Consider the following 15,696-nt stretch of genomic DNA (forward strand, 5'->3'; position numbering starts at 1 on the left):
AAGCTTGCATCCACATTTGCAAGAATAAATATAGACTCATATGAAGGAATTTACTAACTTACCTCTGCAGTTAGAGGATCTATGATGCCATTATCACCCCACTTTGCAATTGGTGATTTCAGTATTTACAGAGATAAACACTGAAAATCATTGGGAGGAAAAAAAGTTGGTCAAACAGGAATAATTTTTTTCATTTCACTTGGAACATTTTACCAAATAGTGACTAAATACTGATGAATAGGTTTATTCATGGATGTGAACAGGCAAGAGATCACTCAGAAGTTTTTATTTAAAAGGGCTAATAAGAAAGCTTTAATTGTATGGAAATATTGATAGAATTGGTTCTCCTTACTTTAATTCCTTGCTTCCAAAAAAAAAAAAAATATTCCTCATTAAGGGAGGTACAGGTTAAATGATTAATACCCAAAACAGTACCTGAGCAAATCAGTTTTATTTTTACATCACAGTTTACTGTTCTTCTTAACCATCAGTCACTGCCTCATACATACTGTCAATTACAATATAATTTCCATCACTGTATGTTTCTTCATGTTCTAAACAGTAAATGACATTACTGAATTACTTTCATCAAATATTAATTTTCATATTCTCTCAGCAGCAAGCACCAAAATTAAAACCCAACAATCGATAGACTAAGCACACATAACAAATTCCCTGTAAGACATGGGAATAAAGTTTTCCTATTCCCAAAGGTCTGTAATTTTTTGGCATTGAGCAATAGAGTATTACAATTAAACACAAAATCAGTTGCTATTTAATACTATATAATATTTTAACACTTTTTCTTTAATAATGCAGATCATTTCATTTGAAACAAACTTTGCCCTTCTGAAGGTTCCTCCTCTCCATCCCTTCTGTAATGGGTGGTTTTGGCCTGCCAATGCCAGCAGCTGAGGGAGTTTCATGCCATTATTCCTCTTCTCTCTGAACTAGCAAGCGCTCTGGAGGAAGAACAGATTCCAATTTCTGCCAGCGCTCTGGAGGCCACAGGATATGTGTAGCATGGGCATGTAGAAGTCCTAGGGAAACCTGAACCCATGGAGACACAAAGAAAGCAAGAAATTATTTTATCAGAATTACTGTCTCAAAGACAGAATTTGATCCAGGTCTGAAATTTGTTGGAAAGATAATGATTAAAAATAGTAAACATTTATATGGTACTTTTGTAGGTGATTTATGTACCTGAATGCCTTTAAATCCTCACAACCATTGGAGGTAGTTATTAGACCCATTTTGCATTTGAGAAAACTAATATTGGTTAAAGAACTTGCCAAAAGTTCTACAGCAACCAGTTAGTTGGTAGAGGCTGACTTCAGGGCTGAGCTGTCCAACCCCAGGGTCTGCAACCTTAACCCCCATCCTCAGTTTGCATACACCCAGGGAGCATAAATCTGGTTTGCATTCTCAGAATTTCCTATGCTGTTACCAGTATTTTAGGGGGACTTTCCTATGTGGATAAGTCAGAGACATGAAAAAAATATTTTTTATGAAAAGTATTGTCCCATCTACTGGCTGAGCAGCATGAGTTAGATTAAAGTGAGACTAAAGGCCTTCCTTGGAAACTACATGGAGCAACATGGAACTAGTGATCACAGAGGGAGGTGGAAAACTAAGGGAAAGCCGGCATTGGAGGATAGGAATCAAGTATAAAGACGACAGATGGCAAAGAACCCCCATCAACAGATATGTGCCTGGTTTAAGAGGAGGTCACTAGAGGGAAGCACTGAAAGCTGAACCCTGAGAAGGAAGGAGCCAGTAAGACCTAGAAGCGCTCCGTAGGGCCATCAGCTGCAGTGGGCAGAAGAATGCAGGCAAACCTGTTTAAAACGCAGATCCAGGAAGGCCCTATTCTCAGATCACCCTGCAGTGAAGCAAGGTCTGGAAACCTGTGTCTTTTGTTGTTGATGCTATTGTTGTTACTATTGGGTAATATTTTAATAGTAGTTTAAAAACTTAAAGTACACTTAGCACACATCTATGTGGTGCTAGCTATAAACCCGATACTATGGGTCCACTTTTTATTTTCAAATGTTTTTCCAATCAATTGGAGCTCCATAGAGATTAACATATAAGACTGCTTTCATTGAAGTACTATTTACTAGCATATGCATTCGAGAAATCACATTGCATAGAGAGTCAAAGAACTGGATGACAGGTGAGGGACTCTAAAAACATAACTAGAAACAATTTTTTTTTTTTTTTTTTAACAAACTTCATAACATCTTGGAACACAAATAAGCCCAATGGCTATCAAGAAGCCCAGGGGCGTAATAAAGGAATATTATTTTGAAAATCAAACTAGTTACTTACATTTTGTTGCATTTGTTACTTTCTCCTTGTATGCCTGTCTGTATACATGTACTTTTTGTATTGAACCATTTGAAATTTGCTGATATTCTGAATTTACCCCTAATATTTCCATGTGTCTCCTCAGAACTCTTTCCTACATAAACACATTGCGAGTTCTTAACGATACAATATTAATGTATAGCCAATATTCAGAATTTTCCAATTGCCCCAATAATGTCTTTTATAGCTATTTTTTAATTTCTTAAGGATCAACAATTGCATCATAATTGTCATTGTTTTTGTTCAGGCCTGTTGCCTTGTAAGATGTCCTACATTTATAATTGCTTGATTTTTTTCCCCTCCTGAAAAGATTCAAGTTAAATGTTCTTGGCAAGGACACAATGTACTTGATAATGAGTTCTTCCTATTCTGTCATGGCAGAAGGCACAAAGTATCTGTTTGTCCCATTCTTGGGATATGAAGTTTGATCACTTGATTAAGGTGATATTGACCATATTTCTCCTCTGTAAACAAATCGTTCTCTTTTTATAATTAGTAACTAATCTGTGGGATGATATCTTGAAATATGTAACTGTCCTGTGTCAACATTTCATCTAGCTATTTTATTATTTCTCAAGGAAGCTAGTTTCTAAACCATCTGATGATTTTAACATCCATCGATGATCCTTCCTGAATTAGTTAGCACATTGATGATTACAACAGGAGTTTCCAAATTTATTTTTCCTTTTATATTTATTAGCCATCATTCTTCTCTAAATTGATTCCTCTTCCGATCCCAAATCCCTCTTTCAATCAATATCAAATACTTCTTCTTATGAATTCTTGGTTAACATTGGACAGGTCTCCGTCAGTCCCCAAGCACTTCCTTACTTCTTGGTACCACTCCATGTTGCAGGCCTCCTTGTACTTTATACCTGTTCAGCCTGAAATCAGACATCTTATAAAGAAACCTTGGTTTTACACGGGAATACTGTTTAGAAACCAAAGCCTGCTACTATATGTACTCATTGCTCTAAAGGTGTCAGAGAAGAAAAATAAAATACCTAAAACCTCAAGGTTTTCCCTCACCTTCCCCCATTCCATATTTCTCTCTCCCTTCTTCTAACGTCAGCTCTCTGGTTCCCAACCACAAATTTACTGAGTAAAAAATCAAGGTTTCTTTGTAACTGTTTTAATCCTTAAAATACATCTCATTTTTTAAGGGTTATATTTATTGGAATTTGTCCTTTTTGTCCTCCACAGCATAGCTGTATTAAGCACTGTTCGGTTTGTTTCCATTTGTATTCGATTTTAGTGTGGTTTTGCTATCCTTTTTGATTAAATGTTATTTTTGAATACATAAACATTTGCATGGTTCAAAAGTTAAAAATTATTCTTAAAAGGTAAGGTAGGCAGAATGCCCCATCTAACACACACTCCAAACATGTCCATATCTTAATCTCTGGAAGGTATGAATATGCAGTGCTACAGAGCAAAGAGCATTAAGGTTATAGATGGACTTAAGGTTGCTGATCAATCAGTTGATACCAAGATAATGAGACTATCCTGTAACATTCCATGAACCCAAATATAATCACAAGAATCCATAAATGTAGATGAGCTAGGCAGAAGGGTTAGAGCCAGACAGAGATGTTATAGGGCTGGATTTTGAAGATGGAGAAAAGGGCCATGAGCCAAGGAATTTAGGTGGCCTCTAGAAACTAGCAAGGAAAACAGATTATCCCCTAGAGCTTTCAGAAAAAATGCAGCCTTGCTGATACTTTGATTTTAGCCCAAAGAGATACATATTGGACTCATGACCTCCAGAACTGTAAAATAAAGGCTGTTTTAAGCCACTATATTTGTGGCAATCTAGTGGGAAACTAATACAAGAAATACAAATTGCATTCCCAACCACTACCACACCTCTAAAAGATGAACTGTTTTCATTAGAATATTTTTCTTATTTCCCGTTTTTTTTCCCTCATACCAAACGTAGAATACTACATTCACTTTTGCACCTTGTTTTTATTCTCACCAGGATATCCTAGAAACCATTTCCTAACACTTCATTGAAAGGGAGCCTATGGTTTTTACAACCCCCTCCCCTTAGTGATTCTAATTAGCCTCATTGGGAATTCAGGATCTGAATTTGCCACTTAGCACCACACCCAGAAGAAGCAAGTTTAACCGACTTTAAAGAATCCTTTGAATATATTCTGGAACATGCTAAGTAACCATTTCAACCATGTTAACTCCCAGGAGCCTAGATCTAATGGTCTGTCATAATGAACTTTTTATCTATTTTTGTTTTTGTTTGGGCTCAGTGGAACTATAGGACAGCTGGTCTCCATCCTCTCCACAATAACTCTTTTTAGATTTGATAGCTGCTACTTGCTTGTTCCTCAAGCCTTTATTTGCTGTTCCAACTTGTTTAATTTTTCTCATATGATTGATTTGCCAGGACTCCTGCCAATATATTTGCTTGCTTGCTTGGTGATTCAATTTTTTTTAAAAAATCAACTTTCATTTTACTAAAGCCTAGGATTCTTTTATTCCAAACATTTATTAGGTATACAACGTGCTTCCTGGGTGGGGTGGGGGGGGTGGGGTGGGGGAGAACCTCACAGATGTAGAGTATTATTTTTTAAAAGTATGGTATCGAGTGCAAAATTTAAGAATTTCTTTAAGAAAGACTAATAAACAGAGAGTGCCTATGTATTCTAGCAGTCTTGTCACAGATCCTTATTAGTATGTATACAGACATGCAAAGAATATAGTGAATACAGCACAGAAAATTCAGAAGTAAAAGAACTTAAAAACTAAAAGCTATACTTCAGCTATAGTTTTGGTTTCCACACATACTGTATTAAGCAGGGTCTTCCAGAGAAACAGAACCAGTAGGACATGTGTTTATACACAGAAACAAATTTATTTAAAGGATTTAGCTCATATAATTATGGAGGGCTTGGTGAGTTTAAAATCTATCTAATGGGGAAGGCCAGAAGACTCAGCAAAGAGTTGCAGTTTAATTTCAAAGGCAGTCTGCTGGCAAATCCTTTATTGCTTGTGGGAGGGCAGCCTTTTTTTCTATGCAGGCCTTCAACTGACTGGATGAAGTCCACCCACCTATTGGAGAACAAAATGCTTTACTCAAAGTCCTCTGATCTAAATGTAAATCTCAGCCCAAAATACCCTTAAAGTAACCTTCAAAGGGGTAGACCCCATAGCCCATCTAAATTGACACATAAAATTAACTATGACACCTGACAAATATAATCCTTCTCCTTACTCAGTGTCACACTCCATGCTTACTACACCTAGGGCAGTGTTCTGAGTGACTTAGGCATCCTGATGCATTTAATCCTCACAATAACTCTGTGACGCAGATTCTATTATGGTCTCCATGGTGGAGGAAACCTGGGCATAGAATAAGATTTTTTGAGCCAAGACTGAAGTGTATACCTTCTGCCCCTTGATCTTTATCAGGATCCATCAAAATACTTATTTTCCAAATGAGACACTTTGACCATCAAAGATCAGGTCAGCTTAATCATATTGCTGTCCCACATACTTCCCTGAAACACCTAGATTAATCAGAAGGAAATTACTATTAGGACCTGCATTGTTTTCTGCATATGTTGAAGCTCTAACCCCCAGTACCTCAGAATAGGACTGTACTTGCAAATAGTTATCTCTTTAAAGGTTCTAAGTTAAAATGAGGCCAGTAGGGTGGCCCTAATCCAATCAGGCTGGAATTTTGTCAGAGGAGGATATTAAGACACATAAAGAAACAATAGGGGTAGGGTATGGGCACAGCAAAACATTGGCCATTTGGTAAGCCAATGAGCGAAGCTTCAGAAGAAACAAAACTTGCTGACACTTGACCTTGGACTGCTAGTCTTCGGTACTGTGAGAAACCTTCTATTGCTCAAGCCATGCAGTCTATGATATTTGGTTATGGCAGTCCTAGCAAACTAAGAGATGAAAAAAAGGAGAATACTGGGCTGGAAGCTAGTTCCCTAAGATGTGCCAATACTTATTCAAAATAGGGAAACAAAGAATCCAAACTATAAATCCTTAAACTTAGTGAGGAAGCATGTCAAAAGCCAAGATAGGCCAAAAGCTAAGCTTCTTGCACCAAACAGCCAAGGTGTGAATGAAAAAAATTAAAAGAAATTTCAAAAACCTACTATGAACACACAAATGATACAAAAAGTGAAACAGCCTTACTGCTGATGTGGATAAAGTTCTAGTGGTCTTGATCCAAGCTCAAACCCGCCACAGCATTCTGTTAAGCCAAAGCCAGACCAAGGCCTATACTCCCTTCAGTTCTATGAAGGCAGAAAGGTGAGGAAGCTGCAGAAGAAAAGTTTGACTTAGCAGAGGCTGGTTCATGAGGTTTAAGGAAAGAAGCCATCTCCCTAAGGAAAAAAAACAAGGTAAAGCAACAAATTATCCAGAAAATGTATCTGAGATCATTAATGAAGGTGGCTACCCTAATGAACAGATTTTTCAGGTAGATGAAACAGTCTTCTATTGGAAGACTTTTTCATAGCTAGAGAGGAGAAGTCAGTGTCGGGCTTCAAGCTTTGAAAATGCTATCAAATACCACTACATACTATAGAGAAATTGTTCATGAAAATAAGAGTATACTGATGTGACAACCTTCACTGTTGTCTTAAGTAACTCCAACAGCCAATCCAAATCTTCAACAACCACCAGCCAGCCATCAACACTGAGGCAAGACCCTCGACCAACAAAAAAATATGACTTTTTGAAAGCTCAGGTTATGATTCATTAAAAAATATCTTCTAAAAAAGGCTGAAGTATGTACATTGCAATACTGTTGTATTTTAAAAACCAAACTTAATACAGTATAATGGAAACCTAACTTTTATATGCACTGAAAAACCACAAAATTCATTTAACATGCTTTATTGTAATATTCACTTTATTGCAGCAATCTAGAACAGAACCATGGTATCTCTAAAGTATGACTAAAATTTTCTCAATAGGTTAGATTACCCTGACCAAACAATGTAGTATTTTACTGGGACTTGACTCTTCCCTATGCTTTTTTGTGTCTCCTCTTCAAAGCACTCAACATTTTTAGGCATAAGGAATCCACCTTTATGGTAAATTTTAAAATACAACAAATCATATTAAATCATTATAATCCCTTAGCAGATCATTGTATTTTTAGTGTCTGGTGAATGAGAAAATACTTCCACAAATATTAATGGGCCTCTTACAATAACTCTGTTGCCCACAGACTGGGAATCAATGATCTAGAATAGTCTATTTTGATTGTGTACTCTAATAGCAAAAATATTACAGAACTGACTTCAATATTTAAGAATTATATATATATATATATATATATATTAGTTATATAACTAGTTATGTATATAACTGATAATATATAGTCATATATAGTCATATATTACCAGTTATATATTATATATTATAATTATATATAAAAACCATATGTTTTTATATATAAAAACCAAATGTTAGTAAAGCTTAAACTCTTACTTATTCAGTTCAAGAGCTCTAATTTTTTGTTTTTGCATCTAGGGTATCATTATATACACTCTTTGCCTATTCCTGCTCCCCTCTGCTCTAGGAAACACCAAAATTACTAGCTGAAAATTGATCAGTGCTATTAGTCAACTAGTTTGTTTTATCAACACAATGCCAAGGAAGCACATGGACTAAATTTGCAGTGAATTGCCCGTTTTTGATTGAATTGGCTCCACTGAGAAGTTATGTTGGCATGTGGTAAACACAGCCTTCATGAGCACCGACTTTTCTTCAGGTGCCAGAGGCACAGGTGTGTGTTGCTATGGTTCCCACCACCCCCTATTCATAGGCCTATAGTTTATGGAGCACCCTCCCAGTTCTTGGCTTCAGAACACCTTCTCTTGAAGGAAGAGCTTGCAAAAATAAGAATAAGCAAAGCACAAGAGTCTAAAGGTAGGATAGAGGGAAAAACAAAAAACACAGGAAAGAAGGAAGAAGATGACTGTAAATGGGAGCAAAGACTTTTAAAAAAAGATACTCAGAACTAGAGCCAGGGTCACAAGAGGATCAGGATGGGAAATGAGAAGAAGCACAAAAATTCCTTGGATTAAAATATTTTCCAAAAGAAAATACAAACAACATTTTATATGCAGTATAAGCAAATAAAATCTGTCTGTAATGAATTTACTTAGCAGTGTAAGCAGAAAAATTTCCACATAAACAAGACAGCAGTCAGATGATATTTATTCTATAATATTAAATTACCTACAATTACTTTTGAAAGTCAAATCAAACTGCAACAATATTAGAACTGGGATGAACACTGTTTAAAAAAAGGGCTGGTTTGCCAGAGCTTAAAGAGGTCAGTCAGCTTTCCACTCTGCCATCCAAAGCCCTTTTTACCCACATCTTTCCAAACTCACCTGCATTATATCTCAGTATGGAAGTTCTACTCTAAGGGCTTCTTCAAGGTACACCTAAGAGCTCATGCCTTGTTCACGTTCCTGCTTCTGATGACTGCTGTACTGTTTGTAATCCCCTTCCTCATACCCCTGGGATCCCCCCCTGTAAAACCCACTTTAGTCCAGATTTTCCATAGAGTCCTTCCCAGCCACTGCAGTTCTCATCCATTTGTTCCTCTTTGCCCAAGGAACTGAGGCCTGGTGTTGGTCTACCCAGCATCAGGTACTTAAAAAGAAATGAAAAAAAAAAAAAAAAAAAAAAAAAGACCAAGGGCCTCTGGTGAATATGGCAGAATAGAAGACCCTAAACTCCCCGCCTCCCACTGATGCAACTAGATAATTCCCACATCAGTGTAAATTACACAGGAAACAATCTGGAACTGGCAGAGTAGACTCTCCACAGCTAAATGTAAAGAGGAGGCCACATCTAAGAGGATAGGAAGACCAGAGACATGATTGGGAGCTAAACAGACTTGCAGGGATTGTCCACTGGAGGGAGGCATTCTCCCTTGGGGAAAGGAAAGAAAGAGACTCTCCTAACAAGTACCCCAGGCATGGAGAACCCTCATGGGGAAGATGAATTCCTGTAACATTAAACTTTGAAAATGAGAGGGGCCAAATTTCATGGGTTCTTAATGGGGGCTGAACACCTAAAACTTTCCAAATCAGCAGGCTCTGCTCTGGGGGAACAAGAAAGGCTAGAGGAAACTGAGTCCATGCCTTTCAAGAGACAGCACAACAAAGAGCCTGCAGAAACACAGCATAGAAGCAGCAGTTTGAAAATGCCTCAGGTATAAAGCAGAGAGATTTGTTCAGTAATCTCACAGCATGTGCTGGAGCGGTAGAAATCCTTGGGAAATTTCTCAAAAAAGAAAAGTGCTGGCAGGAGCCTTTTCCCTTCCCCATGTCCCAGCCTAGATACACAGGTATCTGTAGGAACTGGAGCCAACACTTGCCATCTAGTTTGCTAACAGTGTGCTCACAAACCTCCATCCTTGTGCTTCTGCCAATCCACTCCCTCCAACCCGGCCTGCCTCTGTTTGGGGCAGCTGTAGGTCCCCTCTTGCAGAACACAAACTGTGATAGAAGAGAACAGGAGAAGAAAGGAACAGAACAAGAGCAATAACCATAAAACAAGTAACAAAATGGCCATAAGTATATAACTATCAATAATTACTTTCAATGTACATGGACCAAACACTCCAATCAAAAGGCAGAGGATGATGGAATAGATTTTAAAAAGAAAAGCAAGATCCATCTATACCTTGCCTACCAGGAAACTCATTTCAGACCTGAAGACACCTGCAAATTCAAAGTGAAGGGATGGAAAAGTATTTACCATGCAAATGGAAGTGAAAGAAAAGTGGAGTTGCAATATTTATATCACAAAATAGACTTTAAAACAAAGACTCTAAGAGACAAGGAAGAACACTATATAGTCATAAAGGGAAAAATTGATAAGAAGTTATAACAATTGTAAGTAAGTATGGCACCCAAATACATAAAGCAGCTAATAACTAACATAAAGCACCTAATCAATAGTAATACAATACTAGGGGACTTTAACACCCACTGACATCAAGAGACAGATCATCTAAACAGAAAACCTAGAAGGAAACAGTGGCTTTGAATAATATACTAGACCAGATGGATCTAGATGGATCTGACAGATATATTCAGAGCATTCCCATCCTGAAAGAGCAGTATACACATTCTTTTCTGGAAAATGTTCCCTGTGCACTTGAACAGATCACGTATTAGGCCACAAAACAACTCTCAACAAGTTAAAAAAGAATGAAGTCCTATCATGCATCTTTTCTGACCACATGCTATGAAACTAGAGATCAAACACAAGAAAAACCTGGAAAAAGCACAAATACATGCAGGTTAAATAACAGGCTACTCAGCAATGAATGGGTCAACCAAGAAATCAAAGAGGAAATTAAAAAAAAAAATACATGGAGATAAGTGAAACTGAAAACACAGTAGACCAAGGTTTCGATTGCAGCAAAAGCTGTTCTCAGAGGAAAGTTGATACCAATATAGATCTGCCTACCTCAAGAATCAAGAAAAATCTCAAACAATCTAACCTTACACACAAAGGATCTGGAAAAAAAAAAAAACAACAAAACCCCAAACCCGCAGAAGTAAGGAAATACTAAAGATTAAAACAGATAAAACCAGGAGTTGGCTCTTTGAAAAGATCAATAAAATTGACAGACTTAACCCAGACTAATTAAAAGAAAAACAGAAAGGACTCAAACAAAATTACAAATGAAAGGGGAGAAATAGTGATTGATACCATAGAAATACAAAAGATTATAAGAGATATTATGAAAAATTGTATGTCAGGGGTGCCTGGGTGGCTCAGGGGGTTAAGCCTCTGCCTTTGGCTCAGGTCATGATCTCAGGGTCCTGGGATCGAGCCCCACATCAGGCTGTCTGCACAGCGGGGAGCCTGCTTCCCCCTCTCTGCTTGCCTCTCTGCCTACTTGTGATCTCTCTCTGTGTCAAATAAATAAATAAAATCTTTAAAAAAATTATATACCAACAATTGGACAACCTAGAAGAAATGGGTATATTCCTAGAAACATAAACTCCAAAAACTGAAGGAGAAAGAAATAGAAAATTTGAAGAGACCGATAACAGTAATAAAATTGAATCAGTAAACAAAAATCTCCCAAGAAACAAAAGTCCAGAGTCAGTTCACAAATGAATTCTAGCAACATTTAAAGAAGGGTCAATACCTATTCTTCTTAAAATATTCCAAATAATAGAAGAGAAGGAAAGCTTTCATATTCATTTTATGAGGCTAGCATTCTCCCTGATACCAAAACTAGATAAGGACACTACAAAAAAAGGACAAGAACTATAGACCACTCTCTCTGATGAATATAAATGCAAAAATCCTCAACAAAATATTCACAAACCAAATCCAACATACATTTAAAAAAAAAAATCATTCACCATGAACGAGTGCAGTTTATTTCTGGGATACAAGGATGGTTCAGTATTTGCTAAATGAATCAATGTGATCACATCATGTCAACAAGAGAAATGATTAAAAACCATATGATCATTTCAATAGATGCAGAAAAAGCATCTGACAAAGTACAAGATTGATTCATGATTAAAGCTCTCAACAAAGTAGGTCTACGGGGAACATACGTCATTATAATAAAGGCGATATATGAAAAGCCCACAGTGAACATCATACTCAATGGTGAAACACTTAGAGCTTTTCTCCTAAGGTCAAGAATGAGACAAGGATGTCCACTCTCACCACTTTTATTCAACACAATACTGGCAAGTCCTAGCCACAAGAATCAGATAAGAAAAAGAAATTAAAAGCATCCAAATTAGCAAGAAGAAGTAAAACTTTTTTTTTCTTTTGCAGATGACATATATAGAGAAAACACAAAAGACTCCACCAAAAAACTACTAGAACTGATAAATGAATTCAGTAAAGTTGCAGGATACAAAAATGAATATACAGAAATCAGCTGTACTCCTATACACTAATAATTAAGCAGTAGAAAGAGAAATGAAAAAAAAATCCCATTTACAATTGCACCAAAAACAATAAAATGCCTATGAATAAGCTTAATCAAAGAGGTCAAAGACCTGTGCTTTGTAAAGTATGAAACATTGATGGATTTACAGAATATTGTTAAAATGTCCACACTACCCAAAGCAATCGATAGATTTAATGCAGTCTCTATCAAAATACCAACAGCATTTTTCCAGAATTAGAACAAGCAATTCTAAAATTTGTAAGGAACCACAAAAGACCCTGAATAGAAAGAGAAATGCAAAACTGCAGGTATCACAATCCCAGATTTCAAGATAAACTACAAAGCTCTAGTAATCAAAACACTATGGTATTGCCATAAAAGTAGACACAAAGATCAACAGAACAGAATAGAAAGCCCAGAAATAAACCCATGATTATATGGTCAATTTAATCTTTGACAAGGAAGGCAAGAACATGCAATGGGAAGACAATCTCTCCAGCAAATTGTGTTGAGAAAAGTAGACAACTACATTTTGTTGTCTAGACTGAAACTGGACCCCTTTCTTACACCATATACAAAAACAGAATCAAAATGGATGAAAGACCTAAATGTGAGACCTGAGAACAGGCCCTAATTTTTTTGACATTGGCTATAGCAACATTTTTCTTGATGTATCTCCTAAGGCAAGGGAAACAAAAGCAAAAATAAATGATTCGGACTACATTAAAATTAAAAGCTTCTGCACAGCAAAGGAAACAATCATCAAAACTAAAAGGCAACCTACTGAATTGGAAGAAGATATTTGCAAATGACATATCCCACAAAGGGTCAGTATCCAAAATATATGAAGAGCTTATACAACTCAATACCCAAAAAACAAATAACCTAAGTTAAAAATGGGCAGCAGATATGGACATTTCCCCAAAGAACACATCCAGATGGCCAACAGACACATAAAAGGATGCTCATCATCACTTATCATGAGAGGAAGGCAAATCAAAGCCACAATGAGCTATCACCTCATACCTGTCAAAATAGCTAAAATCAAGGAGATAAGAAACAACAGGTATTGGGGAGGATGTAAAGAAAAAAGAACTTGCATGCACTGTTGGTGGTAATGTAGATTGGTACAGCCATTGTGGAAAGTATGGAGGTGCCTTAAAAAATTAAAAATAGAAATACCATATGATCAAAAAATTCATTTTCTGGGTATTTACCCAAAGAAAATGAAAACATTAGTTTGCAAAGATACATGTACCCCTATGTTTATTGCAACTTCACAATATCCTCTTTGTGTTTTTGATGCATAATTATTGTGCTTGATTATAGAAGTTTCCCCAGACTATGCTGGAGTGTTACATTATAAATGATATAGACATTGTTTACAGACACTCTTGATAGACACTAATATCACCTTTCCAAAATCTAAGAAGTCTGAAGTCTGAAACACATTTGCCTTCCAAGGTTTGAGATAAAATATTATCTTTAAATATATGCAAAGGTGAATATTTATTAAAGAGGATAACTGTAATCAGAGTTACGAATTTAGTCCTGGGCAGGATGGGCACTTGGCTAGAAGCTGGAAATATACACAATAAAGATGATCCCTGTTCTCCAGGATCTCATGATCTGGTGGGAAGGACAGATGTTTCAACAAACCACCAATGTACAACCTGACAAGCAGACATACAAAGGTTTGCTCAAGTACCTTGAGCAGAGACTGTGGCCAACCCTTAGGAAGGCTCCACTGAGTGGGTACATTTTGGTGGCTCTAAAGGATATTGAAGACTTCCCTCTCCTGAAGGCGGATTTTTCACTCATGACAATCTCTTGCCAGCCTTTTTATCTGTAACACTCTCCAAGTCTTGCTTGCCCTCCACTGAATTTCAAATTAAGACAATGTGATAGGTTTATACAACCCAATATTTTGCAATGAAAAAGTAAAGCCATATGCTTTACAAAAGACTCAAAATGAGATTCTCTCTTTTAAAGTCCTCATTCTAGCACAAGTGTTTTCCTTCATTACCAACAATTTTAACTTTAATCATTTCAAAGCAATTTTCCTGTTCAAGACTTAGCTTCAATCAGAATGCATTTTCAGGTCACTTCATGGCCTCTTCATGATTCTCTCTAGATAACTACAGAATCATGCATAATCATTCTAGTTCCCCCAAGACACCTTCAGTAAGTAGCTAGTTCAACATTTTATGCAAAAATAGATACAAAACAGGCCCCTAGGGGTATCTTCAGCTAATTTTCATGAATTAATTTCCCAGGATTAATGTTTATGCACCACTCTCTTCACCGCATAATCAAACCACTGGAGTTGAAGTGTTCTAACTCCTTATTTTGCAGCTTGATTAAACAGGTCATGAAATACTTGAATATCATTTGGATAGTTAGCAACTCAGTATCCACAATAATCCATAGTATTTGGATGACATTACTGATGTCTCATTGTTTACTTGTGTTCTCTCTAGTAGCTGATGTCCCGCATCCTATTTTTACGTAAGAGATAAAACAGTTCATGTAAATACATGAAGAGAGAGGTGTGAAAGCCTTTGTTGTTGACACTGTTTTAAACCATATTTAGACCAGGTGGACAGGCACCTATAGGAATAGACTAGTTTGCCTCGATACGAGAATTCAGGACAACAAGGTAACTGATTTCCACTGCCAGTCCTGCTGCTATGGTGGCTGCAGCCACTCCTCTGCCACGGTGACTTCTGTTCACTGGGTGGTTGGCATCCATGTCTCCCCACTTCCCATCCTTTTTTATTCCTTCTTTCAAAAAGAATGTGAGGAGATTTACAAAATAAACAACCAGGAACAAAAGAAGGTAAATAAAAATGTTAACTACAAGGGTGAAGACAGTTGCTGTGCAGAGCCCCACACTTGGTTCTTAGCTATCCAAGGGCCAATGTGAAGAAAGAAACATGCTAACTTACACAGTTCTCACAGGACCAGATGCAAGTTGTCCTCTGATTAAGTTTCTGCAAGCTCTTTCTCACATCGGATCCCCGACAGCATACTCTAAGTATCATGATGGACTATGTCACTGCCATAGGTTCCCCCAGAAAGTTACAGCAGAATTCATCTTGCAGGCAATTGGGTGAGTGTTGTTCTTCAAGAGACTAAGGCAATACAGTCTTGTATATAATCTAGGGATCTAACTTATTCCAATTATAGGAATTTACTATCTGGAAGCCTAGAGAGATAGCATACCCTTTAAATCATCTTTTCTAAATTTTATGCCCTCAACTGTGCTTTTCTTCCACAGGAGATCCTGTGGAAGGATTCTGGGCTCAGCCAGTTGGATGCCCACTTATGGGACTCTGAACACGGAGGGAGCGATGCAGAGACTCGGAAACCATGAGAGTTAC

At 37.1% G+C, this 15,696-nt stretch overlaps 1 protein-coding gene across 2 annotated transcripts in view; it reads right to left on the reverse strand.

Annotated features, from left to right (window-relative positions):
• Nucleotides 1-432: 432 nt before the first annotated feature.
• Nucleotides 433-15,696, reverse strand: part of LOC111147359 (inner mitochondrial membrane peptidase subunit 2) — an 861,050-nt gene continuing 845,786 nt past the window's right edge. For both annotated transcript variants that reach the window (XM_022503359.1, XM_022503360.1), the window contains exon 7: nt 433-1,050. In XM_022503359.1, coding sequence (XP_022359067.1) covers nt 931-1,050 — 120 coding nt within the window. In that variant the 3' untranslated portion in view covers nt 433-930. The remainder of the gene's footprint in view (nt 1,051-15,696) is intronic.

This window comes from Enhydra lutris, unplaced genomic scaffold (genome assembly GCF_002288905.1).
Source record: "Enhydra lutris kenyoni isolate GAN:26980312 unplaced genomic scaffold, ASM228890v2 scaffoldscaffold16, whole genome shotgun sequence".
Taxonomy (NCBI): domain Eukaryota; kingdom Metazoa; phylum Chordata; class Mammalia; order Carnivora; family Mustelidae; genus Enhydra; species Enhydra lutris.